The sequence below is a fragment of the Chrysoperla carnea genome, chromosome 1 (genome assembly GCF_905475395.1).
Source record: "Chrysoperla carnea chromosome 1, inChrCarn1.1, whole genome shotgun sequence".
Taxonomy (NCBI): Eukaryota; Metazoa; Arthropoda; class Insecta; order Neuroptera; family Chrysopidae; genus Chrysoperla; species Chrysoperla carnea.
In genome coordinates this window covers 118565080-118584134 of record NC_058337.1, presented here as the reverse complement: position 1 = coordinate 118584134, position 19055 = coordinate 118565080, and the positions used below count along the sequence as shown (strand labels likewise).

The window sequence follows — 19055 nt, the reverse complement described above, 5'->3', positions numbered from 1 at the left end:
CTACCAAATCGGGTTTATCTGGCGATTGGTTGTGTATATATTAGTAGGGGAGCCCAAGAGGGGATTTGTGTAGTTACTCGAGCGCGTCAGACTAAGACATGGGGGGTTCCTTGGACCTTCCTCAATACCTCCACCAAATATAAGCTCTAAATATGGGGGGACCCACGTAGGGGAGGCGGTCAAATTAGTAAAAACAAAATTGCAATAGGTAAATTAACTTAGAGACATGCTAAAAAATGTACAATCCAATAATCTGATGATTTAAGCGAGACGAAAAGAAATGGGAAGCTTGCAAAGTTGCGTTATCCGTAGTAACTCGAGCGCGATCAAAATTTTTCAGATTATTGTAATTTACATTTTTTATCATGTAATAAACCCACCATATCTTAATATAACGTGCTCGAGTTAATTTACCTATCGCAATTTTGTTTTTACTAATTTGACCGTCTCCCCTACGTGGGTCCCCCCATATTTAGGGCTAATAATTGGTGGAGGTACTGAGGAAGGTCCAAGGAACCCCCCATGTCTTAATCTGACGCGCTCGAGTAACTACACAAATCCCCTCTTGGGCTCCCCTACCATATTCAATGGTATCGACTGAAATCTTATATTTTTGAAAGATTTACGGAAATATCTCAAAAACTATTCTAGACATTAAATGAATCTGAATGATAATCTTTTGGGTCTTCTTTACCTTATATATTTTCAAAGACAGTTTGAATAATTTTTCTGAAATTTGAAAGAGAAACCATTTTCCACCATTTTCCAAATTGGCACCAAAATTTAAACGTACTACCAAAGCGACATCATTATTCATTACAAACATTAAAACTGAAAACATAACCCAAGAAAGTCACTTCCAGTACACTCAAAATAAACGATAAATAACAATTTTAAATTGAAATAATGACGAAAATATTAGAAATATGTGTTGATAATCTCGAATCATTTATAAACGCTTTAAATGGTGGTGCAAATCGTATTGAACTATGTTCAGCCCTTGGTGAAGGCGGCTTAACTCCTTCGGTTGGTTTTCTCAAACAAGTACAAGCGTTAAATACAAAAAAGATTCCCATTTACTGTATGATACGGTGCCGTCGTGGCTTCGATTTTAATTATACACCAGAAGAAATGTCTATCATGATAGAGGATGCTAAATTATTAAAACAAAATGGTGCTGATGGATTTGTGTTTGGAGCATTGACAAAGGAACTTCAAATCAATACAAAACAGTGTCGTGAAATAATTAAAACATGTTATCCACAGCCAGTAACGTTTCATCGAGCTTTTGATGTATGTAAGAATCCGTTAGTTACATTAGAAGCCGTTATCGATGTTGGATTCGAACGGATTCTAACTAGTGGACAAAAACTAAATGCTTTGGATGGCGCGGAAAATATTAAGACTTATATTGAGAAAGCGAACGGAAGGATTATTATTATGGCTGGATGTGGCGTTAACGTGAATAATGTATCGAAAATTTTAAGTATTACTGGTGTAAAGGAAGTTCATGGATCTGCAAGCAGTTTTCGTGATATTGATAATACGGACAATAATAAAAATGAAGTTTATTTAAATGATCAAGCATTAAATGTTACTGAACAAAGTAAAGTTGAACAATTGATTAAAATTATTCAAGATAATGAAGTTTAATATTTAAACAAACTTTGAATGTGATTCTTTTCCATATTTATTAGCTTACTCTAATCGTAAGAATTGTTGATATTTTTTTAATAATGATTTAACCCATCGAGTATTGTAAAATAAAGTTCTTTAAATCGCATTTTTCGATTAGAATTTTAAAGTGATGTGTCTACATTATTTACCCAATGAAGAATCAATTTTTGCAAGATTAAGGGGCATACTGTCGATCAAACGTTAAAGTTTTTAATGAAAATGGTATGAAAACAAATAAGAAACATGAGATCCGTTGCGTTAGAACTGGTGTTCTGTCTAAAAATTGTGTTTTTGCGATTCTTCGTTTTGATTTTTCTGGAATACATAAGAAACATGAGATCTGTTGCGTTAGAACTGGTGTTCTGTCTATAAATTGTGTTTTTGCGATTCTTCGTTTTGATTTTTCTGGAATAGATAAGAAACACGAGATCCGTTGCGTTAGAACTGGTGTTCTGTCTATAAATTGTGTCTTTGCGATTCTTCGTTTTGATTTTTCTGTAATAGATAAGAAATATGAGATCCGTTGCGTTAGAACTGGTGTTCTGTCTATAAATTGTGTCTTTGCGATTCTTCGTTTTGATTTTTCTGGAATTTGATTTACCCAATGAATAATCAATTTTTGAAAGATTAAGGGGCATACTGTCGACCAAACGCTAATTTTTTTAATGAAAATTGTATGAAAACAAATAAGAAACATGAGAACCGTTGCGTCCGAACTGGTATTCTGTCTACAAATTGTGTCTTTTCGATTCTGTGTTTTTGTTTTTTCTGGAATAAATAATTTCGTTTCCTATTGAATGATAATTTTTTTTTTTAAATAAATTTTATCTTCTATTAATATTTTTAAACTGACGTCAAAATAAATATTCAGGTCAAAATAAATGACTTTTTTATCAAACAAAATTTATGTCTGCAGTTTCAATTGTTGATTAAGCGATAGAGAATGATGGAAATATTTCTAAATGGAAAGTTTTGAATTAGCCGTCCTATGCTTTGTTTAAAAATAATGATGTTCCCAAAAGTTTTATTTCGTATTTTTCCATTTCTCGTTTAAACACGAGACACAAAGTAAATTTAGATAGATTTTTAATTAAATTTTGAAGGTGGGTAGAAATTTTTTGGTGCAAATACTATTGTTATGTGCAAATCAAAACTATTGAGATATGTCGTAATTTAAATGAGCATCTCAATAGTTTTTCAAAATCGCAGACAATCTTTTACGAATTATAGGTCCGGGAAAAAATAAATTAAAAAAGCTTTACTAATATATTAGGTAATTAGTAAAATTATTACTCAAAAAATTAATAAAACTATTAATAGTTAATACTAATTTACCCAATATTTATGAAGCTATTAAAGTTTTTTTCACTGGAAAGCGTCAACTTGTAGTATTTAATAGTTTAAAAAAACATACATTAACATTGAAATTTTGTATTAAAAATACAATTTTCTGCCATGGCATTTAAAGGTGGCAAATATTTAATGTACATTTTTCATGGTCATTGTCATTGACTTTTCAACTTCCCTTTTATAAATGTCAAAATAAACCACTTTTAGCATCTTTATTTAATTAACATAATTTAAGATTTTCATCTTGAACTATAGAATGAAACAAAAGAATGAAAGTCAGTGTAATTAATTTTTAATAAAAAAAATATTTATTTTATATTTTAAATTAATAATAATAATCGATTGTTTATGTACATCTTATGAACTATTTACATCTTATTTAAAAAAAAAAAATCGTTAATAAATTAAAAAATAAATAAATAAATACAAATTAGTCAAAAGGACATTTTTCTCAATCTTTGGCATGTTAGCGTAACATGTAATTAATACCTTCTTATAATGGGAGATGTCCACATACTTGCCCAAAAATACGGACACGACTTACACCACCGTCAGGGGCAATTGAGATGCGTACATGTGTGAATGGTCCTTGACTCTGACAGTCTTCTTTATCGAATTCATGTAGATGATGAGGTAACAATTTTGTTTGAGGTAAAATGGTTTTCCATGTGGTTTGAGCTAATGCACGGTTATTCCATTCACGAGTTGATTTCATGATAGCACCTTCAATTTTAATAGAATCTGGGAAGTTTCCTTTAAAATGGTTGGTATCAACTTCTAAACGGTTAACTGTACCCATGTAACCTAAACGGAAGAGTGCCCATTCACTGCCAGGTAAAGTTAAACAACCTTTATCGTCACATTCTAATATTGGTGGACGATCTAAACGTCTTGCAGTTTCCCATCCATCTCCCATGTTAACTCCCTTGCCAGGGCGAATTAAATTACGTGGGTGTCCAAAATGTGCGTTTGAGTATCCTTTACATACACCTCCATTTTTCATTGATAGTAAATCAATTTCTTTTCCAACAACACTTTCAAAGCTTGGTCGTGCTTCACCATAAACTCTTAGTCGTGCAATTCCACCATCAGGGAAGATGTTCAATCGTAGGTGAGTCCATACTTCATTTGAATCAATTTCGAAATAATTATGACGTGTTTCTTCTATACCTGCATTCAAAGGTTTAATTGGAATAAGTTCGGTCCATTGATCTAATTGTAAACACTTCATTTGTTCAATGTCTTCAGTAGTGCATGCTTTGCCTAACATATCTTCGTCACGTGATGGAATTGGCAAGATTTCATTGTCATCAAATCTAGCTGCTTGAATTGAGAAACGTGGTGCATAGTTGCCAGTAAAGAAGCAGGTGTCGATATCGAATCCATGGATAACACCGGGAACTCCTAATTTTATGATGCACCAATCATTTCCAGCAATGCGCTTACGTCTGGTTTCCCAACCGTCCATCCATTTACCACATTCTGTGTATAAACCGACTTTGAAGACTGGTTCATCGTCTGATAACATACATTCTGCTGGAGCAAACCAATCATCGGTTGCGAATAAGATTTTTCCGCCATTCTGTAATAACAAAAAACAAATACTTTAATAATTATATTCAAACAAAGCCATCAATAAATTGTCGTTTGTTTCAAAGAATAATTTATATAATTAAAAAAAAAATGAAACAAAAGAAATACTTACTCGTTGTGAACACAATTCATTTAATTCCGTAAATTTTGGCGGCGAAACGTTTTTCTTTCTGGTATCCATTATTAAAGGAGCCATTTTTATTTTTGTATTTACTGAAATCACTTATAATTATAGTTTTAATAAAATGTTATTATTGAAATAAAACAATAAGTTTTATTTTCTGTTTTGTTGTAGCTTTAGAAGCTGTTTGAAATAGTTGTTCAAACTCGAATGATTACCAAATGATCGGACGCGAGTATTTATACAAAAACATTGTGCAAAATTTTATCTCAATAGTCAATAATAAAGATCATACCCTCTTAATATCTTGTAATTTCTAGTGTACATGCTTTTAGTTTGTGTTATCAAACAAATTAGTATTTTCAAACAAAAAAAAAATTATTTTTATTATGAATAAATGTTATATAGTTCCTTTAAATGTTGATAAGAACATTATTGAATGTAATGGTTTTGTTAATATGACTTTAATGGCAACTTTAAAATGTTTGTATCAGCGTCTTTAACGTTTAGGATAAGGTGTGCTAAAACTCTTCGAGTGTCCACGTTCGAAACCCAATATGCCAACCCTGTCTCTTATTCAAATGAGTTTTAAGTATTGATACTGATTACGTATACCGTGACGTATTTAGTCGGGAAATAGTGATTGTGTCGAAAAAAAAAGTAGCAACTACTGACTTTCATTGTCAAAGTGCTGGACAGGTACTTAAAAAGTAAGAAACTCTTTAAGTACCCATATGAATGGAAGTTTGTTATTCAAGATAGGTTTAATGGAAATCCCAAAAAAAGATCTTGGATTTTGAAATAATGCAAATTGTTTGAATTACGTTTATTAGACAAAGCATTTATTCTACCCAGCGAGGTTATTTTACGCCAAAGTAAGGGCGAAGGATTACTTAATTCACCCAACCCCCCTTGTAGGCAAGGAGATAGAACACTAACATCGTAAACGTATATTTGTGAACAGCGACCTCGAAAACTACCGAGTATCGATTTTGGATGCATTTCGTGACAAATTTTGTGAAAAATGAGATGAGCTCTGCAACCCTAGAGATGAGTTCCCTGATTCCTAAGTTCATCGATGAGTATTGCACAAACGAATGCAAAAAAACCGCATCTCAATTTGTCTTGCCCGAAAAAAAATTGATCTCAAATGTTCTGTTGTTTCGCTTACTTGATATTTTTCTAGGAAACACTGGGAGTGAGTGTAGATACCATAGTACATGCCTTTAAAAAAGTAAATAACTTACTGTGGCCGAAGACTTCCATGTCTTGTCCTTCTCATCTTTGTTATCCTTTAAGGGGAATAAATCTAAGTATCGGTTGGGAAACGGTTAGTGTTTTAAAATAACTATTGAACGGTGAACTTTAAGCGTATAATTAGTTTATAAAGAGTTTTAAAATTAAGATATTTCCTACAGAAAATTTCCTATATTTCCCACTTTTTACGTTTTCCCCGCGAGTGATCATTCATCAGATATGATATAAAAAAAATAAAAATCTTATCAAGAGGTCAAAAATTTTTATGATCATAATTATTTTATTAATAAGTATATTTTTATTTCCAATAGTATCTACTTATTCGCTCCGAGCGTGAATTTCGTTTCCATGACAACGATACACTACTTTAATTATAGAATTAATGGATGCATATATAATTGTGTGGATTGCATTGAAAACTTACATTTAAAATTTAATATTCTTGTTTCACAAATTTAAATAAATAATTACGATAATTAACATTTGAAAAATAATATTTGTACAATTTGATTTCTTATTTTCACAATTTTTAATGCATTAAGTTTAATTAATTAGTGTTTTTCAATCATTTTAATTTGACAGTTTCTATATCATTAACATGTAAATAATTGCAAATTAGTCATAACAGCCCACTTTATCTCCAAAATTTTTCACTTAAAGCGCTGGCATCGATTTTATTATCCCTACCATGACTACGCACACAACGAATATCTGCATTTGCATTTTATAGTTCTACAGCTGTTGGAATTACGCGGAAATCCGTATCATTATCAAATTGTTTCATAAGAATATCAGCAAATGTTAAATTTACTCATACCTATCAATGAAATAAAGCGTGATTATGAGTATCAATCAGCCATAGGGCTTTTCATTTTAAAATCACGAATCACTATTGTTTCGCACTTGCGTTTATAATATGATGAAAAGGCCTATTGCTGTTGGCTTATTACGGGAGCTATATATCTTTTAAAGAGGACATCTGAAGATAAAAATGTTTTTAGTAGTCTGACGACGTTACTTCTTATTGAGAATGATATCATAAATGTTATACACCTAAGACGCACCAGACTCTACCCATGGCTTGTTTAGCTAACATTCACCTTTGTGCCAAATATCGGTACCAGGCTCCTATTATCTTCACAATTTTTATAAGTAGGTTAAATTTGACAAAAAATTTGCAAAATATGACCCAAAATTAGTATAATTCCATGCTTAGTTTATTAAAATTGGATAGAATTTGGATGTGATAGAGCAAAATTCAATTTTTTGGATTTTGATGACGTCATAAAGTTCAAAAAATCAATTTTTTTCAAAATGTACCCAAATTTTATCCGATCTGAACGAAATTTTATTTGAAACCCACTAATTTTGGGTGAAACTTTTCATTTTTGATGTTATAATTTAGCTTATATTCACCTTTGTACGAAATATCGGTACCAGGCTCCTATTATCTTCACAACTTTTATAAGTAGGTTAAATTTGACCCCAAATTTGAAAAAAAATGACCCCAAAATTAGTATAAATCCATACTTGGTTTATTAAAATTGGATAGAATTTGGATGTGATAGAGCAAAATTCAATTTTTTGGATTTTGATGACGTCATTAAGTTAAAAAAATCAATTTTTTTCATAATGCATCCAAATTTTATCCGATTTGAACGAAATTTTTGTTGAAATCCACTAATTGTGGGTGAAATTTTTCATTTTTTATGTTATAATTTAGCTAACACTCACCTTTATGCGAAATATCGGTACCAGGCTGCTATTATCTTCACAACTTTTATAAGTAGGTTAAATTTGACCCCAAATTTGAAAAGAGTGACCCAAAATTAGTATAAATCCATACTTGGTTTATTAAAATTGGATAGAATTTGGATGTGATAGAGCAAAATTCAATTTTTTGGATTTTGATGACGTCATTAAGTTAAAAAAATCAATTTTTTTCATAATGCATCCAAATTTTATCCGATTTGAACGAAATTTTTGTTGAAATCCACTAATTGTGGGTGAAATTTTTCATTTTTTATGTTATAATTTAGCTAACACTCACCTTTATGCGAAATATCGGTACCAGGCTGCTATTATCTTCACAACTTTTATAAGTAGGTTAAATTTGACCCCAAATTTGAAAAGAATGACCCAAAATTAGTATAAATCCATACTTGGTTTATTAAAATTGGATAGAATTTGGATGTGATAGAGCAAAATTCAATTTTTTGGATTTTGATGACGTCATTAAGTTAAAAAAATCAATTTTTTTCATAATGCATCCAAATTTTATCCGATTTGAACGAAATTTTTGTTGAAATCCACTAATTGTGGGTGAAATTTTTCATTTTTTATGTTATAATTTAGCTAACACTCACCTTTATGCGAAATATCGGTACCAGGCTGCTATTATCTTCACAACTTTTATAAGTAGGTTAAATTTGACCATAAATTTGAAAAGTATGGCCTAAAATTAGTATAAATCTATACTTGGTTTATTAAAATTAGATAGAATTTGGCTGTGATAGAGCAAAATTGAAATTTTTGGATTTTTATGACGTCATAAAGTTCAAAAAATCATTTTTTTTCAAAATGTACTCAAATTTTATCCGATCTAAACGAAATTTTTTTTGAAACCCACTAATTTTAGGTGAAAATTTTCATTTTTGATGTCATAATTTAGCTAATATTCACCTTTGTGCGAAATATCGGTACCAGGCTCCTATTATCTTCACAACTTTTATAAGTAGGTTAAATTTGACCACAAAAGTATGAAAAATATGACCCAAAATTAGTATCTCCATCTCTATTCCATACTTGATTTGAGACAATATTGAGCTATAACACTCAAAGTAAAAATTATTTAGTTTTCGTTGAAACACAAAAAACAAAATCAAAATAAAATTAATAATTCATTCATTTAATTTAATTTAAGTTATTTTGCGGCAGTTTTATTGGTTTAAAAAAATTTTAAATTGTGCATTAAAATTACCTACTGTTAATTATTTTGCCATGACATTTGAAAATCGCAAAAATTAATGTGAAGTTTTATGGGCAGTGTCATTGACTTTTGTATTTGCCTTTGGTGAAAGGTTGGAAATCGGAATAGTACACTTTTAGTACGTATGTTTTAACAATATTTTAAATAAAGCTTTTTTTTTGTAATTTAAGTTTAGTGTGAACAATTGCCAAAAGTCTGGGCTTTTTAATACCCGAACCAAAAAGAGATTTGTTATAAGTTTGACCCCTATGTATGTGCCTGTGGCATTTTTTTGTATTAAAGGTAATTTAATGGAGAATGTTTTTAGCTATGTTTCAAGTGCGAGTTTAGAGCTCTGTACCCGAAACAACTAAAAAGGAGGCGATGATTTTCATAATCGGTTCAGCTTAGAGAGAGCTATAAACAAAAAGGTAATCTTATGGACAGTGTTCTTTGCTATGTTTTAAGTGCGAGTTTAAACATTTGTTGGGGCTTTTTCTACATTTTGTAAATTTCACTTGTTTTAATGGTTTTGCATTTAGGTATATTATTGAAATTGAAAATCGATATAATTAATTTTTAATAAAAAATATATTTATTGAATTCTTTAAATTAATAATAATTAGTTTTTTATGTACTATTAATATATTCTTAAATAAATTGTGTTTAAATACAAAAACATAAACGTTAAATATTTACTACAAACTAAAATAAATAAGTTAATACAGATTAGTCAAACGGACATTTTTTTTTCAAACAAATCTTTGGCATGTTAGCGTAATTAGCATTTTGTTAATACTATCTTCTTATCGTGGAAGGTGTCCAGATACTTCACCAAAAATACGAACACGACTTACACCACCATCAGGTGCAATTGTGATGCGTACATGTGTGAATGGTCCTTGACTCTGACAGTCTTCTTTATCGAATTCATGTAGATGATGAGGTAACAATTTTGTTTGAGGTAAAATTGTTTTCCATGTGGTTTGAGCTAATGCACGGTTATTCCATTCACGAGTTGGTTTCATGATAGCACCTTCAATTTTAATTGAATCTGGGAAGTTTCCTTTAAAATGGTTGGTATCAACTTCTAAACGGTTAACTGTACCCATGTAACCTAAACGGAAGAGTGCCCATTCACTGCCAGGTAAAGTTAAACAACCTTTGTCGTCACATTCCAATACTGGGGGACGATCTAAACGTCTTGCAGTTTCCCATCCATCTCCCATGTTTACTCCCTTGCCAGGTCGAATTAAATTACGTGGGTGTCCAAAATGTGCGTTTGAGTATCCTTTACATACACCTCCATTTTTCATTGATAGTAAATCAATTTCTTTTCCAACAACACTTTCAAAGCTTGGTCGTGCTTCACCATAAACTCTTAATCGAGCAATTCCTCCATCAGGGAAGATGTTCAATCTTAGGTGTGTCCATACTTCATTTGAGTCAATTTCAAAATAATTATGACGTGTTTCTTCTACACCTGCATTTAATGGTGTCATTGGAATAAGTTCGGTCCATTGATCTAATTGTAAACTTTTCATTTGTTCAATGTCTTCAGCAGTACATGCTTTGCCTAACATATCTTCATCCCGTGATGGAATTGGTAAGATTTCATTATCTTCAAATTTAGCGGCTTGAATTGAGAAACGTGGTGCATAGTTGCCAGTAAAGAAGCAAGTGTCGATATCGAATCCATGGATAACACCGGGAACTCCTAATTTTATGATGCACCAATCATTTCCAGCAATGCGCTTACGTCTGGTTTCCCAACCGTCCATCCACTTTCCACAATCTGTGTATAAACCAACTTTGAAGACTGGTTCATCGTCTGATAACATACATTCTGCTGGAGCAAACCAATCATCGGTTGCAAATAAGATTTGTCCGCCATTCTGTAATAACAAAAAAACAAATTCGTAAATATTTACATTCGTATATAGAGTTTAATTAAGGGAATGTTATTGTTTTTACAAAGTTTTGAACATTTTTTTTTGTTTCTAGTAAGTTACTGGGACTGAATAATAATAAAAAATGAATACTTACTCTTTGCGAACACAATTCATTTAGTTCCGTGAATTTTGGCGGCAAATTGTTTTTCTTTCTGGTATCCATTATTAAAGGAGCCATTTTTATTTTGTATTGTATTGAAATCACTTAAAATTATAGTTTTAATAAAGTTTAATTATTGAAATAAAACAAAATGTTTTATTTTGCGTTTTGTTGTAGCTTTAGAAGCTGTTTGAAATGGTTGTTCAAACTCGAATGATTTCCAAATGATCGGACGCGAGTATTTATACAAAATTTTAATGTGCAAAATTTTATCAGTCAATATTATTAGAGAACATGCCTTCTCTGTAATATCTAGTGTACATGCCTTTGGTTTGTGTTATCAAACAAATTAGGATTTAAAAAAAAAAATTATTTATTTATTAATAAATGTTTACAAAGTTCCTTTAAATATTGATAATACATAATTTTATTGAATATAAGTATTGATTTTGTTAATGCCCATAATACCAACGTATACATATCGTAAGATGGATATATCATGAGATAAAATAGCTGAAAAGGTTTATAATCCTCCTAGACACAGACATTAAACAGTTTAGGACATAAATTGTCTTCGACAATTGCCTAAATACTATCTTCTCAAACCGTGACATGGGTGAAAACGATCTCAAAAATTCACTACCATAGAAAATCACTCCTAGTTGAGGTTCTGAACTTAAAAGAATTTAAGTTGATGAATGCGGCATCGAATAAAGATGCCTAAGACTTGGGCCTCTGTGTTTAATATTCGAATTCCAATAATCCAGCAGTGGACAAGGAAATCTAAATCTGTGCAGTAAAATTGCTATGATATTTTGCCAGTATAGAAGTTGCTAGGTTGTTTCTATATCAATCAATACATTGTAGAAAACAAAGACTTCCCGCTGTCTGTCCCTATGTCCCTATGTATGCTTAGATCTGTAAAACTAGGCAACAGATTTTGATGCGATTTTTTCTAATAGATTCTAATAGAGTAATTAAAGAGGAAGGTTTTTATGTATAATACATGCATAATATAGTAGAGAAACACTGATAATTTTAGAGGTTAAACGAAATTGTGAACAAAAGGAGGGTAAGTGACGGCATACGAAGTGAAGGTTATAATATAATAATCTTTGTATTTAAAATTGAAGTTGCCCAACGAAGCGAGTAGTTCACAGCTAGTAATCATATAAAATTGTTAAAAGGTGTCTTAGCGCATAAGCTATAATTATAGAAAAATATATTCCAAAAAACTGTCCACTTGTCAATTTTAGTTATCCTAAATCTATTGAAATTTATGCGAGGCAACTGGTGATAAATTAGAATCGCAAATATCCAATTTAGTGCGATAATTTTTAGTAATTTCATCAGCTTACTCATACCCATCAGCTTAGTCATACCCTTAGCGAATTTAGGTACAAAAAGCAAAGGGAATAGATTTACTAAAGAAAATTGATTCCTCTTCTTTAATGGCAACTACGCACCGCGTTCCTCAATCTTAAAACACTATTTAAGACAAAGATAATTCGAACATAGTTAATGGAATTTTTTAAAAATAATTATAATTCTTATGGAATAATTTAAAAAGTAATCATAATAAAATAAATTAATTATAAATATTTTGAAAATTAAATAACAAAAAATATTTTTAAAGTCAATGTATTTGATAAAATTACGTCAATAAATTAAATTAAATAAAATAATAAATATTATTTTAATTAAATTTATGCGTTTATGATGGTTTTGACAAATGCGTTTTAAGAATAATGCAAAAATTATCCAAAAATCGTATGATTTTTTTTCTGTGCGTAAATATTTATAATAATATTTTTATTGTTATTTCAAATGAAAATTATTTCAAAAACGTATTTAAAGTTTGAATAATATTTTCAATTAAATTTCTTTTTAAAACGTAGCGTTTTGGCGTAGTATTTTCTTTGAATACAATGACGATTTTTTGACTTACTACGTCAAAAAAATTTACGCATTTTTGTAAAATGTTTTCCAAAATAAGTACTTTTGTACATGTTTTGTTGTTTTGCTTCGTTAACGTCATCAAAATCTAGTATTTATTTTCAGAAATTCGAAAATTATATCACATACGTGGAAAATCATTACCCCACTTTTATAATAATTTCACTACCGTTTCGTGTATTTATTAGAACTTCTTCAAGGGTCTCTTAAACAATGATTTGCATGTAGTCTTGCTATTTGACATATATAAAAGATATGAAAAAGTTTTTAAATGTGAATGAAACGTCGGTTAATAAGGAATTACATTTTTGAATATTTGAGCCTATTTTTGATGATTCACTAACTCTTATTTGATTGTCATTATTTTTTAAATCATTTAAAAATAAAAAAATGATTAATAATAAAAAAATATTCATACTCTATAATAATTGATATCAGACAAAGAAAAAAGAAAGAAAGGCATAGATAATGGAAAAATTGCTATGTAATACAAAACTTTTTTTTTCTATAAGATTCTCTGATCGGAGAATGAACGAGGACATTTTGAAACATTCACAGAAAGTATGATTTTGATAACAGAAAATAAATTTTAGAATTTTGTATAAACTATTGACCTCAAATAATATAAATGTTAATTAAACAAGAAAATTTTATACAATCCAGTTAATTCCAGTCTCAAGATTGAGTTTGGATTTACGTAGGTCAATTGGATCAAAGAACCAATTATGGGTCATTAATTTTATAAATTCTTTATTAATTATATATGTATTAATGTTATAATAATGAATGTTTATAAATAATTTTTCTGATTGTAAAGAGTAAACTATTTTTTGTGTATTGGAAATAGGTTACATGAATACTGGATTTTTTGGAATCGATTTATGTATTTTGTTTATAAAATTATTAATGTAAATATTTAGTTTATTGTAGAATAATAAATCAAAAATGTCTGTAATCTTAATTACAGACAGACAATTTGAATACTTATTATTGTTTCAAGATATTAATTAATTTTCCTTATTCCCGGAAAATTTTAATTAAATAAACCTACGTTGGAATTACCCTCAAATATACTCAATAAAGCTTCTTATCTCAAAGAATTTACATTTTAATTTTTTTTAGAAAAAATATAATTTCTTTTTTTAGGTAAGTAGATTTCTTTAGGTAGATCTCTTAATTCTAGTTCAACGAAGCTGCACAGTCGAGGGGAAGGTTAGAATGAACTAATTGTTCATCCATAACCTTTTTTAAAAGTTATAAAATTAATCGCATTATCAAAGGAAATAATTTTAAAAAAACAGCAGAAGCACTTAAATCACGAGATAATCTAAATAAGTGCTCAAAATTGAATTTTTGCAAATACAAAGTTCAGACAATCGAGAGATTTATAAAGAAGTTTCCCATCAAATTTAAAAGGAATCGGTCAAGTAGAACTTATGCCAACCACCTCGAAAAATATAGTTTCTTTGGATTAATCTCAATAGTCACTTTGGATTAATCGGCGATCCCAGGTCCACACATTGGACCTTCTTCTATTGCATGTGCAATACCTTGCGAAGTTATTTCTGCTAACCGAGGTATTTTGTCTTCTTTTGAAGTAGCAGAACTGCAGAATCTCGCAGTACAGAGCGGCCAATTCGAACTACGTTAACATCGCTTTATCTTCGAAAAAAATTTGAATTAAAAAAAAATCCGTTTAAAGACGTATTCTTAAGGGTCTAACCTTTAAAATATGAAGAAGAAAAAAATCAATTTCTTCAAATTTCTAGAGCAGAATACTGCCTTAAAGCTTAAGTGAAAATATTCTAACAAGAATATTATTTGTCTTTTGTTTTGGCTGGTGAAATTTGACGTAAGCAACAACATATGCATAGGAAAGAGCTTTGAGCGAGGTGTTGGTCTCGAGAAATATATTTTTAAACAAAATAAAGAATATTGGTACCAACTTGGATGAAAAAACTCGAAATATTTGACGGTTATATAATTTGAAATGCAAGCTATCACATTTCGTAATTTAGTAGTGTTTAGAGTGTTGTAATTTATCAATCGGGGCGTTATTTTCTTATTGCAGATTTAAATTTGCAGTAATTGAAATAGTTGAAGAAATCGTTTTCATATCTATGCCATTTGATTTTTTTTCATGATTCATGAGTTCAATAGACTTATTCTACAAATGAATGTTTAAAAATACAAAATTAAACTTTTATGCCCTTGCCATGTGCTCATTCAATGTTATAAATTATAATAAATTAATACAGAAATGAATGCAAAAAATATCACGATACAAATTTCAAGGCAATTTTTTTAAATAAATTTTTGATAATCCCGAATTTAAATAACAAATTCAAAACAAATAATAAATCATAACATTTTGTGTGTGTAAAATCTAGACTTAAAAGTTTATTTAATCACATTAATTTCACAATTATATAAAATGATTTGAATATTTATATTCGGGTCAAAATGTTAAATAAATTAATTGAGTTATTACCAGTTTACATTTTCAGTTTTATAAAACTAGATACTAAAAAGTTTTTATTTATTTATTTATTAAAAAAATAGTGTTTAATAATTATTACTGTAATTTGCATTATCATATAATTAACGCATGTGCATATTAAAAATTTTATTTCGATTTAATATAATATTTTTTTTGTTTATTAAATTTATGTTACTAGGTTTAATAATCTTAAACCGCAAGCAAAATTCATTCATACAAAATTTTTATTGAAACTAGAATTTTATGCCATTTATAATTGTTGTTTTATTTTTAACTTATTTTTTATCAATGGTAGTGTTTATTTATAGTTTAACATTATTTAATTTTAATTTTGCAAAATTATTTAAAAAAATTCCAATATTTTGTTTTCCTTAAATAATTTGAAAAAAAAACCTGAATTTTATGTAAATTTTCGAAATTTTTTAAGAAATTTTCTGAACTAAAAAAAATATAGTTTTAACTTTTTATTTTTGAAATAGAGAAGGATAAGCGTTGACGTGGAAATTGGTTAACTAAAAATTCAAAAATTATATTTTAACCCACCAAAAATTTGAAACCATTCATTGTAGAAGTGTAAAAACTCGATGTCGGAGACGGTAATCGGAAAAAATATAGATTTGGAAATAAAAGACCGAAAGCTTCAAAATTTTCTTAATTTCTGAATGTTTTAAAATACTTATTTCCTTCAGATAACATTTTAAACTTTTTTGTTGTACATTCCTAATCATTGATCAAAATTTGCAAATATCAATTTTAAAATGCGTCATTATTTTAAAGAAATTGATTTAACTTTATAAATTAATGTTGATATATGTTTCAGCGTTCTTTGTCCACTTTTCTATTCAAAAATTCTGATACCTGAGTTGACAAACTGTAATAGGAAATATCACAGGTGGTCGAAAGTGTAACTAAATTTAAATGATGAAGCTAGGCAAGTAGTTAAGGGTTATCGATCAAAATCATTTGCCTAATTGTTTGATTGAAGCCTGTATATCTTCCTGGCCTCTAGTTGAACGCTGCTGTTTATAAAAATGAACGTCTAATTAAGCTAGTTGGCTGCGACATATATATTGGGAAACTGTTTATGGTATCATAACTCCTTAAATTAAAAGGATAGTTTCCAAAAAGAAGGACATCTTTGTTGTTTGTATATTTTGCGCAGAAGGGTGCTTTGAGGTCGGCGGACTTTAGGTTGGAGAGGTCGTCAAAAAGAGGCTGGCTCAGGTACGTACACCTCTTTATGGCAAGATCCGGACAGTGATAGAGAATATGAGACATTGTCTCCTCCTGCTCTCCACTGTGACAGTTCCTGCAATAGTCGTGATACACTGTCCTATAATAACCGTAACAAGTGTGACAACCAGTGTTCTGTAATAACTGCAACAACCCTGCTAATAGAGGCCCTTGGAAGCGATATAAGATCTTCGAAGCGCTTACATTTGTACTCAGACTATATCAGCCTTGTAGTACCACAAGTACGTTCCTCCCTACAGCTAAGATTGACCCTTTTTAAGTAATCCTCTTTAAGGAGCAGCTTGCAGTTCGGGAATGGAACTCCTGGATGCCTATTGATGTTCGCAAGCTCGTCAGTTTCACAATTTCCTGGAATGTCTCTCTGTCCCGGTACCCATACCAGATTTATATTTATTTGTTCCGCCAGCTCATTTAAGGACATACGGCAGTCTTGTGCTACCTTTGAGGTTAGATAGACTGAGATGAAGGATTTAAGAGCTGCTTGAAACTGATACCTGAGAGAAAGTATAGATTATGAAAAAATGAAGATTATAGACCAAGAAAAGAGTGTCATTTCTTTTTCAACAGGCTTTTAGTCTCGTTTTTATCCAACTTTCATGTGATTTTTGACTGATTTAATACAATATTGTGCAATTTTCATAAATATGCAGTTCTTAGCTGTTTCTCTAAAAAAGTTGATTCAGTCCCGTGTTCTTGAACATGTTCATACAATGTTATATACATGTTCATTAAACATTGATATATTTTTAGACAATATTGCATTTGTAAGTCTTTTAGGTAGCTGTGATTGGTTAACATTGTAATCTAAATCTAATGCAAAAATTTACATTGAATCTATAAATAAACCGTTATCGAAATTCAAATTTTTAATTTGTTTAAGATAATCGATAGTTTTTTCTTTACACAATTGGGTTCTTGACCTATAATCTTTCATTTATCACCTTCCGTCGACATCTGAATCTTCTTATTTTCTTATCAAAATTTTGGCCTTGTCTTTAAATTTAATATCCCAATACACATAATGAATTTGCGAAGGTTGCGATGAATGTCAAGTAACTTTAAGTATTTGTTTTAGGTTCCGTCCATGATCCGCAATTAAAGAAGGCACAATAACACTAAAGATCAAAATGGCAATATTAATTTTGTTAAAATATATCCTCTTCAGGACTCAATAGAAAAAAAGCAATACTCAATAATAATCGTTTTAAAAGGTCGTAATGCGTTTCTAACAATTCTTCAATTCAAGATTGCTAAATCACTACCCCCTCTTCTTTGGCTGATCCAAAAATTCTTTTAAAGTTTTATACGTCTTTCTTTTAAGCATTGATCGGGTTTCCTGTTCTTTTTGTTTAACTGATGGCAGTTACTTTCCTTCTTAGGGAAAATTGTGTTTCATATAGTCCCTAGTAAGATTTTGTAAAAATTTTACTGTAGAACTATCTGGCAAAACATTAGTTCTCAAATACACAATATGTTTAACTCTATGAATTGCTCTTATATAACGATAAAAGTGGCAGTTTTAGAGAAAAAGGTAGCTTAATTGGTTTGCTGTTGATGCAAATTATCTTCCTGTTGGCAAGCTCAAATCTCGTTATTCTATTGTTTTCAAAAATAATAAAGAAGTAATATCTTCGACTGATTCATCGGCTTTGATTTTATGGGTAATCCACCACTGGTTCCCTAATATTATTTATCTCAGATTTTCTTATAATCGCTAAACTACAAGGGCTGAAATTAAATGATTCTCAATTCCAGATTTTCCTCGTACATTATTCAAAATATGCGCTATAAAATTTCAAAAATATCGAGGTATACTTGTCACGCTATAACTGTTTTAATCATGTAATTGAAGTAAGCTTTTGAGCTATAACGATAAAGACGTAACGATAAAAATAACGAATTTTCACGCATAAATTAAGTCAATTGTTTTGATCAAACGCCAACTTCGTTGCTATGACGACCGTTAATAATTATACCTCAATATAGTATTGCGTTGCTTATATTTTAATAAATGTTTTCACTAACATGTCAAGTAAGTTAATTTTTACAGAAGTAGATCCGCAGAGACCATCACACTTACATCTAAAAGCCATGTAGTTACGTATTTTAACAAAACGGTAAACATTCTTTCAACAAATGCAAATGGAAAGGTGTACACCTATCTCTGTAAAGAAGAAAGGTGGTTTTTATTTTAACTTTACAATAAATAATAATCACTTTCCAACATTTTATTAACTCTTTCACATTATTAAGTTAAAAATTTATTTATTTTTATTTTAAGAAGAAATTTAAAAGACTTTAAAAAGTTTTGAATATTTGACTTTTAA

At 29.8% G+C, this 19055-nt stretch overlaps 3 protein-coding genes across 3 annotated transcripts; 1 reads left to right on the top strand and 2 right to left on the bottom strand.

Annotated features, from left to right (window-relative positions):
• Nucleotides 1-838: 838 nt before the first annotated feature.
• On the top strand, nt 839-1741 carry LOC123305201 (copper homeostasis protein CutC). The gene has a single exon (XM_044886847.1). It carries the CDS (start codon nt 907-909, stop codon nt 1651-1653), a length of 747 nt encoding a protein of 248 aa, XP_044742782.1. The 5' UTR covers nt 839-906; the 3' UTR covers nt 1654-1741.
• A 1689-nt stretch (nt 1742-3430) lies between these two features.
• On the bottom strand, nt 3431-4931 carry LOC123305200 (allantoicase-like). Its single transcript, XM_044886846.1, has 2 exons — nt 4733-4931; nt 3431-4609 (listed from the first exon to the last, which is right to left on the bottom strand). Exons 1-2 carry the CDS (start codon nt 4814-4816, stop codon nt 3521-3523), a joined length of 1173 nt encoding a protein of 390 aa, XP_044742781.1. The 5' UTR covers nt 4817-4931; the 3' UTR covers nt 3431-3520.
• A 4764-nt stretch (nt 4932-9695) lies between these two features.
• Nucleotides 9696-11214, bottom strand: LOC123305199 (allantoicase-like). The gene is made up of 2 exons (XM_044886845.1): nt 11013-11214; nt 9696-10861 (listed from the first exon to the last, which is right to left on the bottom strand). Exons 1-2 carry the CDS (start codon nt 11094-11096, stop codon nt 9773-9775), a joined length of 1173 nt encoding a protein of 390 aa, XP_044742780.1. The 5' UTR covers nt 11097-11214; the 3' UTR covers nt 9696-9772.
• Nucleotides 11215-19055: the final 7841 nt, after the last annotated feature.

What these genes read in the sequence shown, in the direction of transcription:
- LOC123305201 (XM_044886847.1), top strand. Translation starts at nt 907, where the DNA reads ATGACGAAAATATTAGAAATATGTGTTGATAATCTCGAATCATTTATA.
- LOC123305200 (XM_044886846.1), bottom strand. Translation starts at nt 4,816, where the DNA reads ATGGCTCCTTTAATAATGGATACCAGAAAGAAAAACGTTTCGCCGCCA. An exon ending in ATGAATTGTGTTCACAACGA is followed by an intron (nt 4,610 to 4,732) that starts GTAAGTATTTCT and finishes TTGTTATTACAG; the next exon opens with AATGGCGGAAAAATCTTATT.
- LOC123305199 (XM_044886845.1), bottom strand. Translation starts at nt 11,096, where the DNA reads ATGGCTCCTTTAATAATGGATACCAGAAAGAAAAACAATTTGCCGCCA. An exon ending in ATGAATTGTGTTCGCAAAGA is followed by an intron (nt 10,862 to 11,012) that starts GTAAGTATTCAT and finishes TTGTTATTACAG; the next exon opens with AATGGCGGACAAATCTTATT.